A 22,829-nucleotide genomic window follows, 5' to 3' on the forward strand; every position below is an offset into this window, starting at 1 on the left:
GGCTTCTTGGTTTCAAGACACTTGATGACTGTGGTCACTGCAGTTATTTAATATTACAAAGACATACAATGCGTGTCCAGATTATATCTTAAATTCCTTGATAGCAGAAGCTCATTTTTATAGTTCCTTCTGCGTCCATATGGGTCTCAATAGTACCTTAGTAATAGATTTTAATTGTAGGGTTAGTTACCTGAATTTGATCTGCTAGGTGGTAATGCAACAGAATCAATTTGGAGAGACTGCATTCTCTTCAAAAGTAAATTTTGGTCTGGATATTCTTTCTATAATTAAGAACACAAATACATACTTTAGTAAATAGGAGATAATATTGAGTCCTAGAAAATTATTGTAAGAATGGATCTTAGGCTGGGCATGGTAATCCACAGACCTGCAGTTCTAGCTACTGAGAAACTACTCTAGAAATTAGGAGGATCATGGATAGGGACCAGTCTAGGCAAAAACTTCTTGATACTCTTTTTTAGCACTAAGCTAGGTATAGTGGTTTACCAGCCAACAAGCTAGGTATAGTGGTTTACACTTGTAAATCCCAGCTATGTGGGAGACATGAGTAGTAGGACAGCAGTTTGAGGCCATTCTTAGGCAAAAAAAAAAAAGCAAGAGATTAGGCTTAATTAATCAATCAATCAGGCTTAACTGATCAATTTTACCAGCCTTTAAAAGCAACACTTGCCTTTTTGTGTCCTCTAGCAGGTGTTTTCATCTTTACTAATCTATCACTACTCAGTGTCACTATTTCATTTTCATTAGGTTAATTTTGCTATCTTTAGATATGGTTGGCTAATTCAATTTTCACTACTTTTCAGCTCTTCTTTGAACTTCGCTTGCTCCCTCTCCCTCACTTCCCCTTTTTTCCACTTTCCCCTCTCCCTCCTGCTCCTTCTTCTCTTTCTCCTCTGCTTCTTCTTTCTTCTGTCTTTTTTCCTGAGCTTGAACTCAGTCTATGTGCTATCTCTGAGATTTCTTCTTTTTTCTTTTTTTGTCTTTTTTCCTCATGGCTAGCACTCTGCCACTTAAGCTACAGCTCCATGTCCAAGGTTTTGGTGGTTAATTGGATAAGAGTCTCAAAAACACTCCTGTCCAGGCTGGCTTCAAACCAAAATCATCAGATCTCAGCCTCCTAAGTAGCTACAATTTACAGGTGCGACCCACTGGCACCTGGTAGCCTTTCTTCTTTCCTGGTACATGTATCTGAGACTAAAATACTAAGTACACTAATAAAGTGCACTTTATAATTTTTAATATATAGCGTTTGGGGTTTTGTTTTGTTTTTGCTTGTAGGTCTTAGAACTCCAGACATGTGCACTGTCCCTAAGCTCTTTTTGCTCAAAGGTATTCCTCTACCACTTTGAGCCACAGCACCACCTCCAGTTTTCTGGTAGTTAACTGGAGATGAGAGTCTCATACTTTCCTGACGGTTGGCTTTGAACCATGAGCTTCGATCTTAGCCTCCTGTAGCTAGGATTACAGGCATGAGCCACCAGTGTCCAGCTTAATATTTAATGTTTTTGTTAGCTTTCAAATAAAAGTATTTTCTAAGGCTGGGCATGGCAACTCATGCCTAAAATCCATGCTACTCATGTGGTAGAGATCAGAATTACAGTTTTCATCTCAACCAATGAACAAAGCCTGGGGCATATGTGTGTTATCCTGGCTATATGGGAAGCATGAACAGGATTGTGTTGTGGTACAGGCTAACTTTGGTAAAGATGTGACACATCTAGAGAGCATGAACGAAACAATTCTGTCTTCTGATTTTTCTCTTCAGTGCTAGGAATCAAACCTAAGGCTTCATACATGCTACTACCCACAGCCTGTTTAAGAATTTCTTAAAATGGCTGGACTCTGGTGGCTCATACCTATAATACTAGCAACTTGGGAGGCTGAGATTTGAGAACTGTGGTTCAAAGCCAGCCTGGTTAGACAAATCCAGTAGAGTCTTATCTCCAATAAGTCAGCAAAAAACCAGAACTTGAGGTATGGCTCAGGACTATGGGAAGCCCTAGAACAGGTGTCTGCGCACGTGCGCGTGCATGCGCACACCCACACAATACTTCAAAATAGCAAATTCACTTATAGTACTTTCCATTTTTTTTCAGTAACTTTGTGTTTTGGCTTAACATGGACATATATATTTTTTCATTTCTTGTATTTTGATAGTGAAACAAGCTGAGTTTGTAAATATGACAGTACTTGAATACAACTGCTGAATTGGTTTTATGTGTTCACCAAGCTTTTTAACTTCAAATCTTAGCAACAATTTACACTGCTTTGTTTTTTCCAATTGATTATACATGCTTTGATATATTGATTTTTGAGCATATTACTTACCTTTAAACTTTCTACATCTGCTTCTATGTTTCCTTTCAACTGACAGTCATACAAAGGTCTAAATTTTTCATCAATACCTATGTGAGAAAATTGTCCTTTAAATTTCATATTTTGAAGACAGATAAAAAATATTTTCTTTGAATTACTTATCTTAACCTGTAATAAACGCATTAAAATAAAGTCTTAAGCTCCAAATTATCGTTTTATCCGAAACACTAGGAACAAAGAACAAGAGCCAGAGCATCAATAGAAGTTGAACCTCTGACCTAACAGTGCATGCTTGGCTCTCTCTAGGTTTAGCAAAGCCTTAGCAATGCAAGATGGGCAAACTCCAAGTTTCTGTCCGTCTGGCATCAAGTTTATGAGAGGGTTGGATACTCAGAATAAGAACTGAGGGAAAGGTTTCATTTGCTACTTTAAAAGGAATATAAGACTTCAAAAAGATGGAGCAAATGTACTTTGCTTCTTCTTCTTGCTAAGGACAACAAAAATCCCTATATATGTATATATACATATATACATATATATATATCAAACAAACCTATAGATGTCTTGTAAGCAGGAGAAAAGAAAGCAGATTAGTTGAGGCCTGAGGGTCTGAGTAAACACCAAATAGTGAGTTCCTATATTTCTTCTTTGTCTCCTAAATCCCAGAGCTGCAGAAACGCACAAACACCCAGAGGCACACACAACAATACAGCCTCTTCTTTCTAGCCACAGGACTAAGTTAGGGGCAGCCTACTAACATAGAAATCCTTTGATCCATAGTGTCTGTATTCTAGCATGAAGCAAACTGTGACTCCTCCCCAGCTCACACCAGCTCTGACTAGTGAACATCTTGGACGTTCCCCTCAGGAGAGTCAATTAACCCCCACCAGGCTGCTGTCAGAGACTGCCAAAGAGGAAGCCTGAACCTTTCAGCCTAATGGCTGGGAGTGAGTCACTCCACACCCATGGGGTCAGTAGGCCACAAGAGCAGCCTGGCACTTGTTCCCATATGACAGTAATAGGATACTCTTTTCCCGTTCTCCACAAAGGAAATGTTGGAGGAAGCCTCATGGAGATCTGGATGTCCTCTGCCATCTGGTAGGCCTGAGGGACCTCCATCTTTGGTATCAATGAGGATAACCAGAAAACCTGGATTTCTACCTCTACATGGCATTTGTAAGGTAATAACCACTATTCCTCCTGCCAGGCCAGGGTAAAACAAGTTCAGCTAAAACAGAGGAATAAGGAAGTTCAGACTCTCACCATGTAGGAAGGAAAAGTCTAAGGTACAATGGACCAGAAAGATGCTTAACCGCATGAATAAAGGCAATAGATAACAACACTGAGAATACAGAGATGTTGGTTTTATTGCCCCCCAAATGGCAAAGTAGACACAATAAAAAATGTTTACAAAGAAATTACAAACTTGCTTAAAATACTTGGAAGAATGGAAAGTCTTAGCAAAGAAGGAGGATGGGTCTAAATACAGTAGTAGAGTGTATGCTCACCATGTTCAAAGCCTGGGTTCATCCCCATCACTAACAAAAATCAACAAAATTCACCAAAAGATAGACATTTTAAGTATGAAGAATACAATATTGAGAACAAGAAACTCAGCATATAGTGCATGAGCCTAAAAGCCAAATGGAGGAAGAAAAAATAATCAGTGAAATGTAATAGAGAATGCCAGACTGCCTGATCCAAATGAGATGGAGAAAGTTAAATGAGGGACAATATGTAGAGTCTCAGAAATCTGTAGGACCTAACAAAAGATTTAGCATTTATGTCATCCTAGTTCCAGGAGGGCATAAGAAATAATACAACTGAAAAGCTAAAGCTTTTCATGGCTAAAGATTCTGAAACATGACATGCTACATAGATCTACACATTCAAGAAACTAAGCAAAACCTAAGCCAAATAAATGCCAAAAAATATCCACACCAAGGCAAAGAATAAGTAAATCTCTACAAAACAAGAAAAAGAAAACCCAAAACATGAAAAGTAATTCCAAGGGAAAGTATAGTGTATGGGAGAGAAAGCACACATGATTACAATGACAGATAAAATTTGAAACCATGGTGGCTAAAATGAAGTACCACAATATTTACCTAGTGCTGAAAAAAATAGTATTAGTATTATGCTCATCTTTGGTCCTTAGGTCCACCCACACCTGCGTCCCCTCCCATTCCTGGAGTTCCGGCCATATAGCGGGCCCCTCCCTCTCTACCCCCAGACCCACCTGAACTCCCATCTACCTTACTTCCTGTCTCTCAGACTCTCCTGCTACCTGGATAGGGATGGAGGCCCTGTGCTCCCTCTTGGGGGAAATATGGCTCCTCTAATAAACCTTATAATAATCTTCTCCTGTGCCTGCTTGCCTGCCTCTGCATGGTCCCCTGGCATGGATGTGTGGAATCCTTCAAATAGAACTGTCAATTCAGAATCTTAAAACTGTCCTTCTAAAATATCTGGAAAATCAAGACATTCTCAGAGGAAAAGTAAAAGCATTAATTACTCTAGAAGAATGGCTAAAATATCCAATTATAAAAGAAGACACCTTGGAAACTCAGGAAGGAAGAATACATGTAGTAGATTCTGTAAGCATTATGCCCACCTTTGGTCCTCAGCTCCCTGCCCTGGAGTTCTCACCATACAGCTGGCCCCTCCCTCTCTCCACACAGACCCACCAGAACTCCCATCTACCTCACTTCCTAACCCCCAGACCCTGCTGGGGAGGATGCCATGTGCTCTCTCTCCAGGGGAAATATGGCTCCTCTAATAAACCTTGTAATAATCTTTCTCCTGTGCCTTCCTGCCTCTGTGTGGTCCCCTGGCATGGATGTGATGGATCCTTTCATTAATTCTTTCAGATTACAAATAAATACTTAGCCTGTGTCCCTGATTTAATTCTTGATAGCTCCTGAATAAGTGTGTCTTTGGGGCAGTGGCTAGAAGAGTAGACAGTTTCATAACAGACTAGTCCCCAGAGACAAAGCCACATTACAGAGCTAAAACCCTTGGGTACCCTCCTTATAACTCCAAAATGATCATTGATTTAATCAATCATGCTGAAATAATACAACCTCTATAAGAAGTCAAACATTTTTTGGATTGGTATCACAGAGGGACTGAGAAGGTGATGGGTCTAATGAAGCTCTACAGACGTCACCTCTCACTCATACTTTGCTTTATTTATGCATCTTTTCTCTCTGGCTCATTCTTATATTAATATAATATGAAGATAAACATAATAAATATTTTCCTGAATCCTGTGAGTGCTTTTTAAAAATTGTTTTTCTCTTATGCATGCCAGAACATGAAATGAATTTACTAAATTTTCTGCTCCTACCTCACCATGGGCATAAAAGGAATGGGACTAACCAGCCATAGACTGAAATTAAGACAAAACTCCTTTTTCTCTTTATAAGTTGATTATTTTATACATTTTATTACAGCAATGGAAAGTTTACTAATATAAAACATCTATGAAAGCATATGTAAAAGACAGTAAGCACAAACAGAAAGCAAACTAAAATGGTAGACTTAGGTACTAATATACCAATAAGTAAATTAAATGCAAATGGTCTAAATACACGAAACAAAAGACAGGATTGGCAGAAGAGATTTAGAAAACATGACCCAAATGTATGTTGTCATAAAAAACTCACTTCACACAAAATGCCTGAGGGAACTTAAACATAGAACAATAGAAAAAGATATATTAATCAAGGGAAAAGCATAGCAGTTTGATTCATCTTGAATAACATCTTGAACTAGAGCATAAAAATAGTGCAGACAGACAGGGATATTTACATAATGACAAAAGGATCAGTCCACCAAGATGACATAAAAATTCTAAATGTGGATGCACCAACCAAGAGACAGAATTAAAAACAGAAAGATAACTTTACAATAATATGTGGAACATGAATATCCTTCTCTCTATAACTGAATGAACAGCTAGACAATAAGTCAGCAAAGACACAGAAGGATAAAACAACCAACAGGATTTAATCAAATTTAGTAGACATTTCACCAACCTGAAGAGAAGACCCAAATATTACTCTCATGTGTCTATAGAACTTATGCCAAAAACAGTCAAGACCTTGGCCATAAGGCAACCCTAACCAAATTGAAGCACATAGAACATATCTTTTCACCACAATAGAATCAAGCCCAGTAAAATGACAGGAAAATCTCCAAATAATTGGAAACAAAACATTACACTTCTAATAATACAGGAGTCAAAAAAAGTCACACAGGATATTAAAAATATTAAAAAATGTATTAAAAACACAACATGTAAAAAAAATTGTGAAACATGTTGGGTGCTAGAGGCCTGTAATCCTAGCAACTCAGGAGGCTGAGATCTGAGGATCGTGGTTCAAAGCCAGCCCAGGAAGCAAAGTCCGTGAGATTCTTATCTCCAATAAACCACCAGAAAACCGGAAGTGGCGTTGTGGCTCAGGTGGTAGAGTACTAGTCTTGAGCTAATGAGCTGAGGGACAGAGACCAGGCCCAGAGTTCAAGCCCCATGAATGACCTACCCCCCACCTCCCAAAAAAATTGTGAGACACAACTAAAGCAGGTCTGAGAGGGAAATTTATTGCAACAAATTATTAGAAAAGACATGTCTGAAACCAATATTACAAAATAAAGCCCAAAACAATCACAAAACAAGTAGAAGTAATAAAGAGCAGAAAAATGATAGACAAAAATATTCAAAATATAGCTCTTTGAGAACATTAATAAAATCCATATTGCAAGACTGAAAAGGTAAAAGTGCAGATACAAATTGTGATAATTTGAAGTGAAGGTCCATATTCCACTAGACTCTAAATATGAAAATATGAGGATATTAAAATCAACTTTATATACATAAACTTGACAACATAGATGAAACGGACCATTTGCTCAAAAAATGCTAACTTATCACAACTACCCCAATGAGAAACTGATCATCTTGGGCTGGGTGTGAGGTACATGATGGTAATCTTAGCTATGTGAGAGGCATTGGTAGGATTGTGATTTGATCGCAGTTGAAGGAATCAAGCATAAGACCATATCTAAAAACTTAACTAGAACACAAAAGAGCTTGGGAGTGTGTCTGAAGTGGTAAAATGCCTATCTGGCAAGAACAAAGCCCTAAGTTCAAACCAAAGTACTGTCACTAAGATAAAGAAAAAAGAAAGAAAAGAAAAATACAGATCATCTCAGCTCCTAATGATTTTGTATTAATGATTAAAACCTCTTGTCCCTCTCCCAAATCTCCAGGTCCATGGATCACAGGAGAATTAAAGTAACCTTTTCAAGCATTAATACCATTCTACACATTGTAAAGTTACTGAGAACTTTTCTCAGCAAATAATCTAGGTGTGGTGTTTACCAGCAAACGTTCACACTTGCAATGACATTATCTAGATTGTATATTAATTTATTTACATCAACTGATGTTACCTAATACTAACATCAACTTAACTACTTGGCATGAAAATTTTTTGAAAAAAAGAATCTTAAAACATCTAGAATAAAGGGGGTTAGAAAGACTGCTGACCAGTTTCCACACTTACCACACTGATCTATTAATCAAGACTCTGGGGAATGGTAGAGTGATGTATGTATAGATGGAAAGAAGAGAACAGAGAATCTAGAAACAGACTTGCACATTTGGGTGCCAGTGGCTCATGTTTGTAATCACAGCTACAAGCAGGCTAGATATGAGATCTGAGAACTGCAGTTCAGGCAGAAAATCAGCCAGCCTAGGCAGAGAAGTCTATGAGACTCCAATTAATTAGCAGCTGGATTGGAGGTGTACCTCGAGTAGTAGAATACCATTGTGAATGAAAAAGCCATGTGAGAGAATAGGCCCTAAGTTCAAGGCCTAGTACTAGTTCCCCATCCAAAAAAAAAAAAAAAGAAAGAAAGAAAAGAAATTGACCTGCACAAACATTCTACACTTAACCAAGAGAAAAGCAATTCAATGAAGAAAAGACTTCCAACAAATGGTGCTGGAGCAATTGGAAATTCATAGGCCAAAAAAAAAAAAAAAAAAAAAAAAGAAAGAAAGAAAGAAAGAAAAAGAGAAAAAACAAAAAGCATGCTCATCTAAAAATGTCTTAACTTTATATACAAAGTTAATGTAGAATGGATCATGGTATTTTTTTCCAATATGATATAAATCCCATAACTGGTGAGAAATATAAACACTATTTCTATGCCATTTGTTTTCTGTTAGCATGTCTTTCAAATTGACTTAACATTGATTGTTAAATGCTTAACATGGCTTAAATATAAAACTCTAAGAATTTTAAAATGAAACATAGAAGACAATCTTTGGACTCTAATCTGACAGTGTTCCATGACTTAATACAAAAACAAAATCTGGGAATGGAAGTATTAAACTAGATTTCATCAAAATGAGAACTTCTGACTCAATAAACAATCTTACTAGGAGGATGATAAAAACAATCTATAGATAGGAAGAAAACATTTGTAAACCAGAGAGCTGAGAAAGAAGTAATATATAAAATGCATGAAAACATTCAAAACAAGCCATCAATAGCCAAGTGTGGTAGCTCAAGCCTGACTACCACGTACGGAGGCAGAGATCCTACCTATTTGGGATGCATTGCTATATTCCCCCACAGAATGGCTAAAATAAAAATACTGACACCAACAAGTGCTAAGAAAGACAGAGAACCTGGGTGACTTACACATTGCTGGTAGGAATACAAGTATAGCCACTGTGGAAAACAGTATGGCAGGTTCTTATAAAACTATATACCTCAGCTACTTCATTCTTGGGTATTTGTTCCAGACAAAGAAAAATGTACATTTACACAAAAAACGTGAACATAAAATGTACATCAGCTTGGGTACCAACAGTCAAAAGCAGGCAACAAATGTTCCAAGGAGTAAGCAGTTAAACGACTTGCAGTGCATGCACACCACGGAATAGTCGGGACTTGAAGAGGAATGATGTATATCAATCCATGCAATGACCTGATGACTCACTGGAATGGAACACAGTTGAGCCGTATTCATTTAACATTAGTGTTGAAATGAAAAACATTCAAGAATGGAGAATGGGTTAGTGGGTGTCAGAGGTGGAGGGAGTAGGGCAGGAAGGAAAAAAGTAGGTTTAAAGCTACAAGGGATCTGTCTGTGGGATGGGAATGTCCCATACCTGATTGCACCAGGACACTGGCTGTGGTAGTGAATCTAGTTCTGCAAGCTGTTACCACTGTGGGGAAGTGAGTTAGTGTGTATGATACCTCTTCTCACTGTTCCCTGTGAGTGCAAATGAATTACCATCACCTCAATACCTCATTTTAGACAGTGAAAAGGCATGAGAACAGACAAAACCAAGACACAAACCAAAGGCTGATAGATAAGTGGGCAGCTAAGCCAAAGCACCCCTTGACATTTTTAGTGGTAGGAGTGGATGGGGCCTTTTATTTCTCTCACAGCAATATGACAACAAAATGTTTGCAGCTTTCTTAGTTCCTTCCCAGTATATCTGTTTTACTGATTCTTTCTTTGCCCTACTCCTAGGTAATTCAGGGGGATGGGAAGAGGTGGAAGGACATGGACAATATCCTTGCCTCCTTTCTTCTCTCTACTACAAGGCCAACTGAAATGACAAAATACATTCCTAAAGATGACAGAGAAACAAGAGTATGGGAAGGAAAAGATGAGAAGTTAGGAAATAGGAAAGCCAGCTGAGACCTTAAGTGTCTGTCAACAAATGGATAAAGAAAATGGGGTCCATACTAAAATGGAGTATTATTCATTTACAAATAGGAAATTCTGATACAGGCTACAACAGAGAAGAACCTTGAGCACTGTATGTTAAGTGAAATACATCAATGAAAAGGACAAACACCGTGTTATTCTATGTATACAAGGTTCTACAGCACTCAGACAGGAAGTAGAATATGGTTGCCAAGGGTTGCAAGGGGAATGTGGAGTTATTACTTTCGTGGTAGCTTCCATTTGGAGTGAAAAAGTACTGGAAATGGATGGTTGGTGAAGGATGTACAAGAATGGAATGGGCTTACTTCAGCAGGACTATATGCTTAAACTTAGCTATGATGTTCAATTTTATGTTATGTGCATTTCATTTTATTTTGTTATGTAGAGTTTAACACAATAAAATATGTGAACTCAGAAACAGGGAAAAGAGATGAAAGCCCCTACATATCTTTGTGCTTTGAGAGGACTGACACCTTTTCATTGAACAAAGTGCTTGATATCTAGAGATCAGTGAAGTAAAGTAGAACTCACAAGTAAAGTAAACCTTGGTTTTCTGAAGCCTCAAACCAAGATCCTGACTGGGGGCATCTTACATAGGAACAGCACCATGTATCCCACATAGTCACAAAGATATTCTCACCAGGAAATGTTGGCCGCCCTTCTGGGTCTGCCTTCCAGCAGAGCTCCATAAGGCTGATGATCTCCTTGGGGCAGTACTCAATTATGTCATTCACATCTGGCCTGTTCCCAAATTTTATACATGTTAACAGCTGCTCTGCACAGATGGCATCTAGAAAGCAAAGAGAAGCATAAGTTGAGGCTTTTAGGTCCACTTTTCTCTTAAGCAGGAATACAGAATGTAAACAGTATGTTCATTTGTCTCTGCCCAGGGTGTGCTAGGAATGGCCTGTGCCAAGGAGCTGCCCAGTCCACTGTACAGATGGTCAACAACATCTTAATTTCCATAGAAGAAAGGTAAATTACAGAACAAAACTGCTTCCTCATAAAAGAGCTGCATTTTCTGGGTAAAACAAATAGTATTATGTGATCTTAGTCAATGGAAAATGCAGGAAGTCCTTCCTTAGATAAAGCTCTGTTTAATGAGAGTGACTTAAAATACAGTACATGTGATAACTAGTCTTCTACAATTAAGCACAAGGAGTTCTGATAGCACAATCTTGTCTGGCATAGAAGGTCTAAGAAGACTTCCTTTCTTTTTTTTAAGTAACCATAATTTAACAGTGGTACCATAGAAAACCTATGTAGGCAACAAGCAAAGTATTACTGCCATAGCAGTTCAGTTGGACATAGATCTTCCATATACAATCGTCAATCCCTTTGAAGTAACTGAGATTGTATAGTATGTGTCATGCTTTTCCAAATGTTATGAATCCACAAATTCAAAATGAGAAGATTTTCTTGAGTCCAAAAAAAAAATAAACAGGCATTTTCTAGGGAAGGAACAAAGAAGGAATTCTCAGACAGGAGGATTCCACACAAAGAAAGCAAGAAAGCAACACATCAGAAGTGAGGCAGGAGAGAGATGCAATGGTCAGCTCAGAAAGGGCCTCAAACCTTGTACCAAGAAATCTGAACTGTATTGTAAAGGCTGTGGGGACTCTTGGAAAAACTTTAAATAGATAGTTAAGTTGGGCTCAGTGGCTCAAGCCTGTAATTCTAGCTACTTGGAAGGTGGAGAGCAGGGGATCACAGTTTGGCCCACAAAAGGTTCACCAGATTGCATCTGAGCCAAGGCTGAACACAGTGGCACATGCCTGTTTTCCCAGCTACAGGAGAAGCACAGTGGCGGGTTGCAATGATGAATGCCTGCCATCCTCCCCAGTGTGGGAAGCACAAGTAAGAAGATGGCAGCCTGCTCAGGCATAAAGCAAGACCCTTCATCAAAAATAAACAATGCAACTTGTTGGAGGGGACAGTGAGGGTGAATAAACATACTGGTGATACTCACTTAACACTATGTTGAAAATGAAATAAACAATCTGTGGGGGGGGGCAGGAGGGACAAACTGAGAGCTAACAAGAAAAAGGTGACACTGTTACATGACTTATATCACTGTAATCCCTCTGTATACCACCTCTACGATAACAATAACAAATAAAAACAGAAATAAACAATGAGACTTCTGGGTGCCAACATGAGGGAAAAACCTGGGAGAGAATGAGGGAAGGGGTGACATTGTCCAAAAAGAAATGTACTCATTACCTGACTTATGTAACTGTAACTCCTCTACATCACATTTATAATAGCAATTAAAAATATGAAAAAACAAAGTAAAGTCTCTGTCTGTCTGTCTGTCACACACACACACACACACACACACACACACACACACACACACACACACACACACACACACACACACACACACACACACACACACACACACACACACACACGGGGTCTTATTTGCTTTCAGGATGGAGGTATGCACATGGAGCCTGCAGCAGAAACAAGGGGTCAGAGCTAGTGGGGACAGAGAGAAGTAGGTAGATCAGGATTCTAGATATAGTCATAGTTGAATTTACAGTATCTTGGAACTTACTGCATGTGGGTGAGGAGGACAAGGTTAAGTATGAAATGATGCTAAGCTTGTGGGTAGGAACACAATGAGAAAAACAAAGCTGGAGGTACTACAAAGTAAGCACCACATGCTTAGAAACTTGTTTGGGGGATGTAAGTTATGGATATAAGTAATGGATTAAACAGGCAAGTGTCTATCGAAGCCCAGGGTAGAGATTGAACAGGTATCAATAAGAGATGGTCCTGAAACCTCAGCATCCACAGCACTGGATAATCATGCAGAAAGAAAGGGTATGAGAACATCCATTCATTCACACACTTCACAAACTGAAGAAGGACTACTTATGTATCTATTTTCCTCTTAAACTATGCTGACTGAATTGCCACACTGGTACTGGAAAAAGTTAATTCTGGAATAAAGGAGTCAGTGAATGAATGAAAGTATGTACTATGTTCTTTTGGTATAAAATTCCTCATAAGCAGAATCAAGCAGTCTCTACCCAGGAAGAATCTTGACACTTCCCAGCACTTCCCAAACTCAGCCACATTATGAAAGCTCCTATTCACCTAATCATCTCTCATTCCTAACTTGAGATCACTCATTCAAACTGAGCACCTCCTGTGTTTCAGGCACTGTGTGTGTGGCTGGTAAGGAAATGACAGTGAATAAATCAGATGTGGGAGTAGCCCAAAGAAACCACAGACTGCCATGAAAGGAACCAACAATTCTAAATCTTCAACAATTTCACTGAAGGCCATTATTTCATGCAATAGTTTTGATTAATATCAAAGTACATCCTGTACATGTGTCTTACTTTCATATGGCTCTTTATTTGCAAATATTGCCCAAAGAACGATGCCAAAGCTGTACACATCTGACTTCTCCGTGGGCTTTGTGTTGATGTCATTCAGATGCTCAGGGGCCATGTAGTAGAGGGTGCCACCATTTTTCTTAGAGGTTCTGCTTGCCTCCCTCTGTTCATTGTGTTCCTCTCTAGTCAACCTGCTCCAGGTCTTAAAGGAAGCAACACCGAGATCAGCTATCTGTAAGAGAAGTTGAGCCACTGCGGTTATTGTGTGAAGGTGACCAGCAAATTGGACTTTACTTTCAAAATATGAGTATGAGGTAAGTGGTTGCACTGGGCAGATGTAAAACAGCTTCCTCTGAACAGACTCATAGAAGTTCGTAGTATTTGCTCACATATCTGAAATTCTGTTATCTTCTATTTATATGTAATGGGAGGCAAACAGAACATAGTTCTAATTTGTTTTCTGTTTCTCAGGCTAGGCAAAAATGTGATTTTCTTCTCGGTGTATGTAGGGAACAGATGGAGATTGGGTACCACACCTTCTATTCCCATATAGGATCCAGAGGCCTTGGATGTGAGTTTCCAAAAGATCCCAGAGACACTGTGGAGGATAACAACTATGGTCTGCTTGTTTGGATTGGAGTTGGTTGCCTGAACCTAAGAAGATAGGACAGGGAAGAAGAAACCAAATGGACAGAAAAGCAGAAAATCATCAAGTTCAGACACAGAAAAGAAAAAGTATGGAACAAAATCCAGAACAGGACAGTTAAAGGAGTATCACACATGCCAGGTCCACTTTTATTTCCAAAAGTCGAAGCAGGAATTTGGAGACAAGTTATAATAGGAATATCTAAAGTGCTGATTTAAACCCAGAATAAGAGATGTCATTAATTAGTAGAAGGAACCTTCTTTCAAGGCTCTGAAATAAAAATCTTTCCAAGACTCAACATCAGAAGTAGAATCCTCCAGGCAGATGCTGAGGTCCTTGACCAGACACTTTCTTTTTCAGGTTCTTTTTTTTTTGTTATTTTGGTGTGATTTTTGGAGATGGAATTCAGGGCTCTACCAGTGATTTACACTCCTTGACTCTTTTCTAGAATTTAAGCTGCTCAAATCAGTTAGATGTGCTGCTTGCTTATCATAGTTAATCTAGACCTTAAATGGACAAAGCAAGATCCCTTTCCTTCTTCCCATATTCTACAATGGAAGCAATTTTCAAAAGGAAATAGATATTTTCCAGTGCAGATGGAAGAAAACATATAATTTAAATTAGCTGTTCATATAGCAAAGGTCTTTGTTTTGAAGTGGCAGAGTGAATTCAGGACCTCCCATGCACTAGGCAAGTGCTCATTAAACCAGAGGGTTTTGATCCCCAAGCAGTCAATTTACTTGACTCTCTCAAGCTGAGTTCTGAGGATTTTCACAACCATAGTCCACAATCTCTTGAATTCCAGAGAGGAGTCTTAGCCTCACAAATCTGGGGAAATTGACAAGGCACACAGCCCACTCCAGGGTGAACAAGGGCAACCTTCAAAGCCTGATGGAGATGGAAACAAAATCTAGCATAGAGGTTTTCTGACTTACTCCGTTCATTTCTAATCCTCCCTTAAAGATCTGACAGTTACCTCCTTGGTAATCTCCCAATTCTACAGGGCCTTGAAGCTAGGTCTTCTTTTATCATCTAGGAGAATGGATTCATAGTGGGAAGTTGGAACTGGAATTATTCAACCTTCTAGAAGCCTGTGGACCAATGCTTTACCTTAATGTGAAAGTTATTGTCAACAAGGATATTTTCAGGCTTCAGATCTTTGTGTATCACACCTTTTCCATGTAAGTAGCTCATTCCTTCAATGGTCTCCATAATTATCCTTCCTTTTAGAGAAAGTGGGATACGGACCTGAAACAAGTGACAGTAAGTCTATAAAGCAAACAAGGCAAGTATTCTATGGAAGACTGGTGGATGTAAGTGTGAGGATAGCTTCCAGGTCTCCTCCCTGGAAAGGCCTGGAAGTGCTGCTGACATGATTCACCAATAGTTCCATTTCAGAGGCTGAAGGGCATTTAGTGCTATATTTTGTCTGTTCAAAACCAAAAAGTCTATTCCAACTGTGTAGCAACTATAAAATACTATAAAATTAAGCTCCTTGCAAACAAAGACATACCATTATTACTCTTATTAGTATAATTTTGGATAGCACTTTTTTTTTCCTGTTGTAGACTTGAACTCTGGGCACTGTCCCTCAGCTCCTCAGTGCAAGGCGAGCGCTGTACCACTTGAGCTACAGCGCCACTTCCAGTTTTCTGGTGGTTTATTGGAGATAAGAGTTTCACAGACTTTCCTGCCCGGGCTGGCTTTGAATCGTGATCCTCAGATTTCAGCCTCCTCAGTAGCTAGGATTACAGGCATGAGCCACCGGTGCCTGGCCTTGGATAGCACTTTTATTACTAGAATGGTGTCTGAATATAAATGAACAAATGTACATCATTATGGCACATTCATTATAATAATGATATGGCTACTTGCATTAAATGTGTGAATAATATCAGGGAGAAGTACATGTGAAATAATGTTAAGAGAAAAAAATGAAAGAAACAAAATCACACAGATTATAAATGAAAAAATCCATGCTACATGCATAATTTGAAAGCATGATGAAGTGAATTAACATCTTTGGTGATGTGTTATCAGACAGTTTAGGTCACCATAAATGGTAGTATAAATAATTTAGATTTCTATTAGTGCTCAAATTGTAGCTTTTCTTTAAACTGAGAAACTAGTTTAAACATAAATTTTTTCCTAAAATATTTATATGTACCTAACAGGAAAAAAATGGTGAAAGCTAGATTCCCAAGTTTATCTCTGAAGCCCTATTTAACTCGTAATATAGATGAACTACAGAATCTATATAACCATCACTATGTAAAAAAACAGCAGAAGACTGAATGCCTATAGCTAGCTATTTGGAAGGCTGGGGCAGGAGGATCACTTGTGCTTTCAAGTTTGCAATCAGCATGGGGAACCAGCATAGCAAGTCCTCATTTTGAATTAACAAACAAATATCTTTTAAATGGCAGAAGAGGTTTTTTCCCCCCTGTTTTTCTTAGTACACTTTCAGAGTTGGGAAAAAATTCAAAAGTCAAAATGTCCCTCTCCCATCTCTTTTCCTGCTTCTCTCTTGGGTCCTACTCACTTGTGCTACTGCAATCTGGCTGACATTTTTTCATGAGCTCCACATAGTGTACTCTATCTGGTCTGATTCTGAATGATTTCTCTCTCAATCAAAATTTTCATTTCTTTCATGCAGCTAATCTTGTCTGGCTTAGGAGAGAAGAACAATCTGAAAATTATAATACAATGTGATCCTCTTTTGTCATTTCCATAGGGGTTTTTTGAGGTTTCCAGTGAGATCTGGGGACCTAGCTACTGTGAGTTGGAAGATGCAGATAGAAAAAGGGAAATATTGGCCATAAATTATGGCAGCCATATCCTGCATTTCTCACATGTAATCTACGCCCTATCCAAACCCATCAACTTGTATTTCTGTAAGCATGGCATTGTTCCTGCCTGAAACATGCATTCAACAGTTGTCTGCTTCAAAGCTTCTACTTGTCTTTCAGACAGGAAGCCTTTTCTATTGATCTCTGGTTGGGGTGGGCCTCTCTTCTCTATTCTACAGCAGACTATGGGTTTGTCTAACAAAACCCTTGACAGTATTTCTTTATGTACTTACCTGCCTGCTTTTTATTAGCCTGCATCATATTGGCTAAGGCTTTTCTGACTATTGTCTGTGATTTGTCTATTCTTGTTGGGGTTTATGTTCTCTATTTAACTTATAATAGGTTTTTAAAAAAATATACACAGTATACATGCTTCCCATCAACCAATGATTGTCACAGCCAAGAACAGGGCTCCCACCAATAGCGTTACAACCATCAATACTTTACATGCTTCTGTTAGTCAACAGCTTCCATCAATCAACAGCTGTCATAGTCAGATATGCATGCTTCCATCAGTCAACCCCTACTTATTAGTCACACATATACCCCATAGCATTTCATATGCTTCAGAAGACAGGCCTACCTCTGAACTGTGGATCATAAAGAGGCTGCAAGGTATGTTAAAAAGCCAACCTCAATACCAAGACACAGAAATTAGCTTAGGAATGGTGGTATAGCCAACTTCAGGGGCACTGAGAGGAGGGAGAGATAGGCTCCAGGACAGGGAGAGGTAATGAAAATCTAAGGAAGGCTGACTTCAGAAAATCCATACTATGGTGTAATCCACCAAGGGATTATTTTTTTGTAGCAAGTCACAAATGAACATCCCATTGATTGATAGCCATAACAGACGGCCAGCCCTAGTACACTGTAGATGGGGAATACAGAGAGGTATCTTCTACCTGGGCTTTCAGCACATGCATCAGGTTGCCCTTCTCCATGTATTCCATCACCAGAGAGTAGTTCCCTTCTTCTATAATGATGCCCAGCAGCTTCACTACTCGACTGTGATTCAGTTTGTGCATCATCTTCCCCTCCTCCAGGAGGGCTTGGTTGTACCTAGGGACAGAAAAGGTGGGAAGGGCCAATTCTCCCTGGTTACCATAGCTCATCACATTACACATGCTTTGATCACACCTTGGTCTGTTCTAATCTCTTTTCAGCATAGAGAGCAAGCCTTAGAAGATAGAAAGGGTTCTCCATCTTTTTATCCTTCCATCCAAGTAAATGGCAATGGTCACTCAAGACATGGAAATCAAAGAATGAAGAGCATAGGGGCAGCAGCAACATTGCTGATAAAAAAAAGGACTGTGGCCGGGCGCTGGTGGCTCATGCCTGTAATCCTAGTTACTCAGGAGGCTGAGATCTGAGGATCGCGGTTCAAAGCCAGCCTGGGCAGGAGAGACCGTGAGACTCCTATCTTCAATAAACCACCAGAAAACCAGAAGTGGCGCTGTAGCTCAAGCGGTAGAGTGCTCGCTTTGAGCTGAAGAGCTGAGGGACAGCGCCCAGGCCCAGAGTTCAAGCCCCACGACCGACAAAAAAAAAAAAAAAAAAAAAGGACTGTGCTGGACTGCAGTACACAACTAGCTCATGGAGGAAACCCTGCATTAGACACAGTTCCTGGGGCCTTTCATAGAGGAATCTCCTATTTCCTCCCTCCTCTTCCTTCCCTTTCCCCTCACCTATCCTCCCAACTCCTATCCTTCCCCATTTTCCCTCCTTCTCCTCTACCCCATTCAATTTAGGTTTGGTCCTCACCAAATGTATTTTAATTGATCTCTTCCATTTCTTCTCATTGTTTCCCTCATCACCCTTCTATCTCTTTCTCTTGATTTCCTTTACTTACATTTCTCTTCTGCTTTTGACCACTTCTTCACTAACTGCTCTCAGAATCTGAATCATAGATAATAATATTAATAAGAACTATCATCATCCCTGACCTAGAGCTGGTGTACTAAGACTCCCACCAAGATCTGCCTCATCTCGAACCTGAACTGTTCTCATTCATGCTCTGACAGTAACAACACTCTCTGTGGAAAGCTGGTGTGTGACCTTCCAACTCACTCATCACGGTTGGGCCCAGTGTACACCTTCTTCAGGATCACAAATCCATGGGTACTATGGTAACATAAGGACACCTTCCCAAAGCCTCCACTGTCTAGATCTTCTTTCTGCAGAAGGTCACTGGATTTCATCTTAATATCATCCAAGGACATGTCTGGTTGCATTCTGAATGTTCACAATCCCAAACACACCACTTCTGATTTCTCAGTGCTGTGTTCTGTGAAAAAACAAAACAAAACAGGGTACAGAGCAGCAAGATCATGATCCAAAAATACACATCTTTTTTTCCCCTTAAGATAAACATCTCTAAAATGAGCTGTTTTTCTTAAAAACACAGAATACCATGTTTAATTTCAGCAGACTTTATATTTCTGATAATATGAAGCCCTAGAAAAAACAAAGGACAGAAACATGCTGGCTAATGTAATTCAAGCATCCATCTAGATGCACAACTGGGCTCAATGGAAAGGACAAGAATTTCAGGAACATAAAACAAGAAAGAAACATAAGACAAGTGCACTAGACCATGTGGTAGTTCTGAAGACGCTGCCAATATCATCTAGACACCGGGCATTAAAGCCCCACCAGGGACAGGGCCTATTTTGAAGATATGTCCCTATAACCTGGACCTCCTCAGTGCAGGAGTAGAGGAGAAATAGAGCAGCCCACTAAGTAATGAACACGGGGTAGGCACGGGGTGGTGCCTTCTTAACCCTAGGCCTTATGTAAAATAGTCTTGAAGGATCCTGGCTAACCCCTTCAGACCTGAATTCCCCACAGGAAAAATTATGTAGAAAATTGTCACCCTTTTAGCATTATTACACCCCTCTCCCCTTGAATCTACCACATCTCTTTTGAGTACCTGTTTCCTGGTGTTTTATTTTGCTGAGCTTTGATTTTGCCTAAGGAATGACTCTATTTGAATTTTCCCTTGAAACTACCATATTTAAGTTTATTAATTGAAATTTGTATGTACTTGCATACCACCCAACATATTTATTTATAAATTTATAAGCTAAATCTAGCTTCCACATATAAGGGAAAACATGTATCCCTTATCTCTCTGGGCCTGACTTAACTTCACTTAACAGAATTCTTCCAGGTCTTTCCATTTTTTTTTACAAATGGTACAGTATCATTCTTTCTAATGGATGAGTAAAAGTTCATTGCATATATACCATATTTTCTTGATCCATTTGTCCATTGAGGGGCATCCAGGCTGCTTCTATACCTTGGCCATGGTGAATAGTGCTGCAATGAACATGGTTGTGCTGGTGGCTTTACTGTAATCCTGTTTTCAATCTTTAGGCAAATGCCCAGGAATGAAATCATAGGGTAGTTCTATGTTTAATTTTTTTTTTTTGAGGAACTTCCACACTGCTTTTCAGTGGTTGAACAAGTTTACATTTCCATCAACAGTGTAGTTGAGTTCCCTTCTGGCCACATTCCCACCAGCATTTGTTATTGTTAGTTTTCTCGATGTTATTTTGATTTGCATTTCCTTTATGGTCAGAGATATTGAACATTTCTTCATGTGTCTATTGGCCATTTTTACTTCTTCAGGGAAGACTCTCTAGCTCATTTGGTTTCTTAAGGGTTTAATTTTTAAGTTCACAGTATAGTCTGGATGTAAGGTGTCTGATGTGTAGCTAGCAAAAATCTTCTCACATGCTGTGGGCTGTCTTTTTAGTTGTCCTTTTTTGTGCCGAATTCAGTTTGCTGAAGTCCCATTTATCAAATTTTTCTTTGATTTGTGAGCCCTAATGTTTCCCCCTACTCCTTCCTGTAATAGTTTCATGGTTTCAGGTCTTACATTGAAGTTTTTAATCCATATTGAATTGATGCTGAGAAAAGGTGATGTATAAGTGTCTAGATTCAGTTTTCTGCATGTAGATATCCAGTTTTGCCAGCACCATTTGTTGAAGAGTCTTTCTTCCAGACTATGTTTTTGGCTCCCTTATCAAATAGTAAATGTTTATTTATGGGTCTTCTTATTTTGTTCCATTGATCTTTGGGCCTCACTTTGTGTTAGTACCAAGCTGGTTTCATTACTATGGCTCTGTAATGGAGTTTGAAGTTTGGTATTGTTATTCCTCCAACACTATTCTGATGTGTTTACTACTCACTGTCTTTTGTTGTTTCACATGAATTTCTGGATTGGTTTATCTCACTGAAGAGTGATTTTGATATGTATTGCAATGAATTTGTAGATTGCTTTGGGCAGTATTGTCATTTTAATACTAATTCTTCCAATGGAAAAGCATGAAAGGTCTTTCCATTTCCTTGAGTCTTCCTCAACTGCCTTCTTTAAATTTTTAAAGTTTTCACTATAGAGGTCCTTCACATCTTTGGCAAATTCCTAAGTATTTTATTCTTTGAGGTTCTCACAAATGGAGTTGCTTTCCTGATTTCGGTCTCAATCTTGTAGTCAGCATAAGGAGAAGCTAATGATTTTTGTGGGTTCATTTTATACTCTGCCACTTTACCAAACTTTTGAATCAGCTCTAGTAGCTGGTGGGAGGAATCTAAAGGGTCATTTAAGTACAAGATTATATCATCTGCAAAAAAGGAAAGTTTTTCTTCTTCTTTCCCTATTTAGATCTCCTTTATGTTTTCCTCTTGCCTTACTGCTCTGTTAGGAATTCCAGTACTATACTGAAGAAGTGTGGAGAGAGTGAACATTCTGCTTTGTTAAATGGCAACTCCTTTGTACAACTACTTAAAGAAAACAAACATGTTGGTTAGGTAGGAAAAAACATGTACAAAAAGTAACCCACTACAAGGTTAAAAAGAGAAATAAAATGCATTCAGTCTGCATAAATGAAATAAAATAAAATAGAAAACTGTCACAGGCTAATGACATCTTCAGGCTGTAAAGCCTGAAAAAATAAAAATAAAAAAAGACAGAAAAATAAAAACCTGAAATTGGGCCATAAATGCTTCTCATACACAAACAAGGCTTAATTTAACATAAGGTACCTTCCTAAAAATGATAAATCAAAAAAGAAAATAAAATGCAAGCTATAGGGTATTGGTGGTTCACACCTGTACTCCTCAGAAGTCTAAAATCTGAGGATCATGGTTTGAAGCCAGCCTGGACAGGAAAGTCTGTGGAACTTTTATCTCTAATTAACTACCAAAAAAGCCCAAAGTGGAGGTATGGCTCAAGTGGTAGAGAACAATCCTTGAGTGAACATGCTAAGGGACAGTGCCTAAGCCCCAAGTTCAAGCTCCAGTACTGGGGAACATACCAAAAAAAGCCCCAAAACCAAAAAAACCCCAAACACCTGAGTCAGATCCTCAGAAGTGCTGAGCATAAGCTAAGGACTAGTAGTAATTAAAACATACTTGAGAGTAAATACATTTAGAGTAATTATGAATAAAAGTAGGAATTAGAAGAATGAAGAATGTTGAGGTCTGAATAGAAAGATGTAAAAAATACCAAAGATTGAGACTTTGTCCATCTGTGCTATGTAGTGTACTGTGAAATCTCAAAACAACTATTCACTCCATTTTTTCCCCCTTTCATTCACTCATATTCAGTGACTTCACCGAAATGATAGGAAGAATAAAACTCCACGGAGAATCAGAACACCAATAGACACCTACCAGGACATACAAAATTAAAATGACTGACAGTGCCAAATACTGGCAAAAAACATGGAGCAAATGTAATTCTCACATTTTTTGTGGGAGTATAAACTTGGTACAACTGCTTTGGAGAAAGATCTAATCATTTCTTATAAAATTGAACATATCCCTAAATTCCCTAAACACAGCAATCCTGATCCCCAGAGAAATGAAAATGGATGTCCAAAAAAG

The 22,829-nt window shown here is 38.8% G+C and overlaps 1 protein-coding gene across 6 annotated transcripts in view; it reads right to left on the reverse strand.

The window, feature by feature from the left end:
- Ripk1 (receptor interacting serine/threonine kinase 1) overlaps window positions 1-22,829 on the reverse strand; it is a 42,337-nt gene that overhangs the window by 11,298 nt on the left and 8,210 nt on the right. For 5 of the 6 annotated variants that reach the window (XM_070024687.1, XM_070024684.1, XM_070024682.1 and 2 more), the window contains 7 exons: window positions 19,008-19,224; window positions 17,843-17,999; window positions 15,202-15,339; window positions 13,449-13,677; window positions 10,733-10,882; window positions 2,350-2,426; window positions 191-281 (listed from right to left, as the gene is read on the reverse strand). In XM_070024687.1, the coding sequence (XP_069880788.1) occupies window positions 191-281; window positions 2,350-2,426; window positions 10,733-10,882; window positions 13,449-13,677; window positions 15,202-15,339; window positions 17,843-17,999; window positions 19,008-19,171 (1,006 nt within the window). In that variant the 5' untranslated portion in view covers window positions 19,172-19,224. The remainder of the gene's footprint in view (window positions 1-190; window positions 282-2,349; window positions 2,427-10,732; window positions 10,883-13,448; window positions 13,678-15,201; window positions 15,340-17,842; window positions 18,000-19,007; window positions 19,225-22,829) is intronic. The other variant, XM_070024686.1, reaches the window with a different exon arrangement.

Source organism: Dipodomys merriami, unplaced genomic scaffold (assembly GCF_024711535.1).
Source record: "Dipodomys merriami isolate MVZ:Mamm:240054 unplaced genomic scaffold, mDipMer1.0.p SCAF_16, whole genome shotgun sequence".
Classification (NCBI taxonomy): Eukaryota; Metazoa; Chordata; class Mammalia; order Rodentia; family Heteromyidae; genus Dipodomys; species Dipodomys merriami.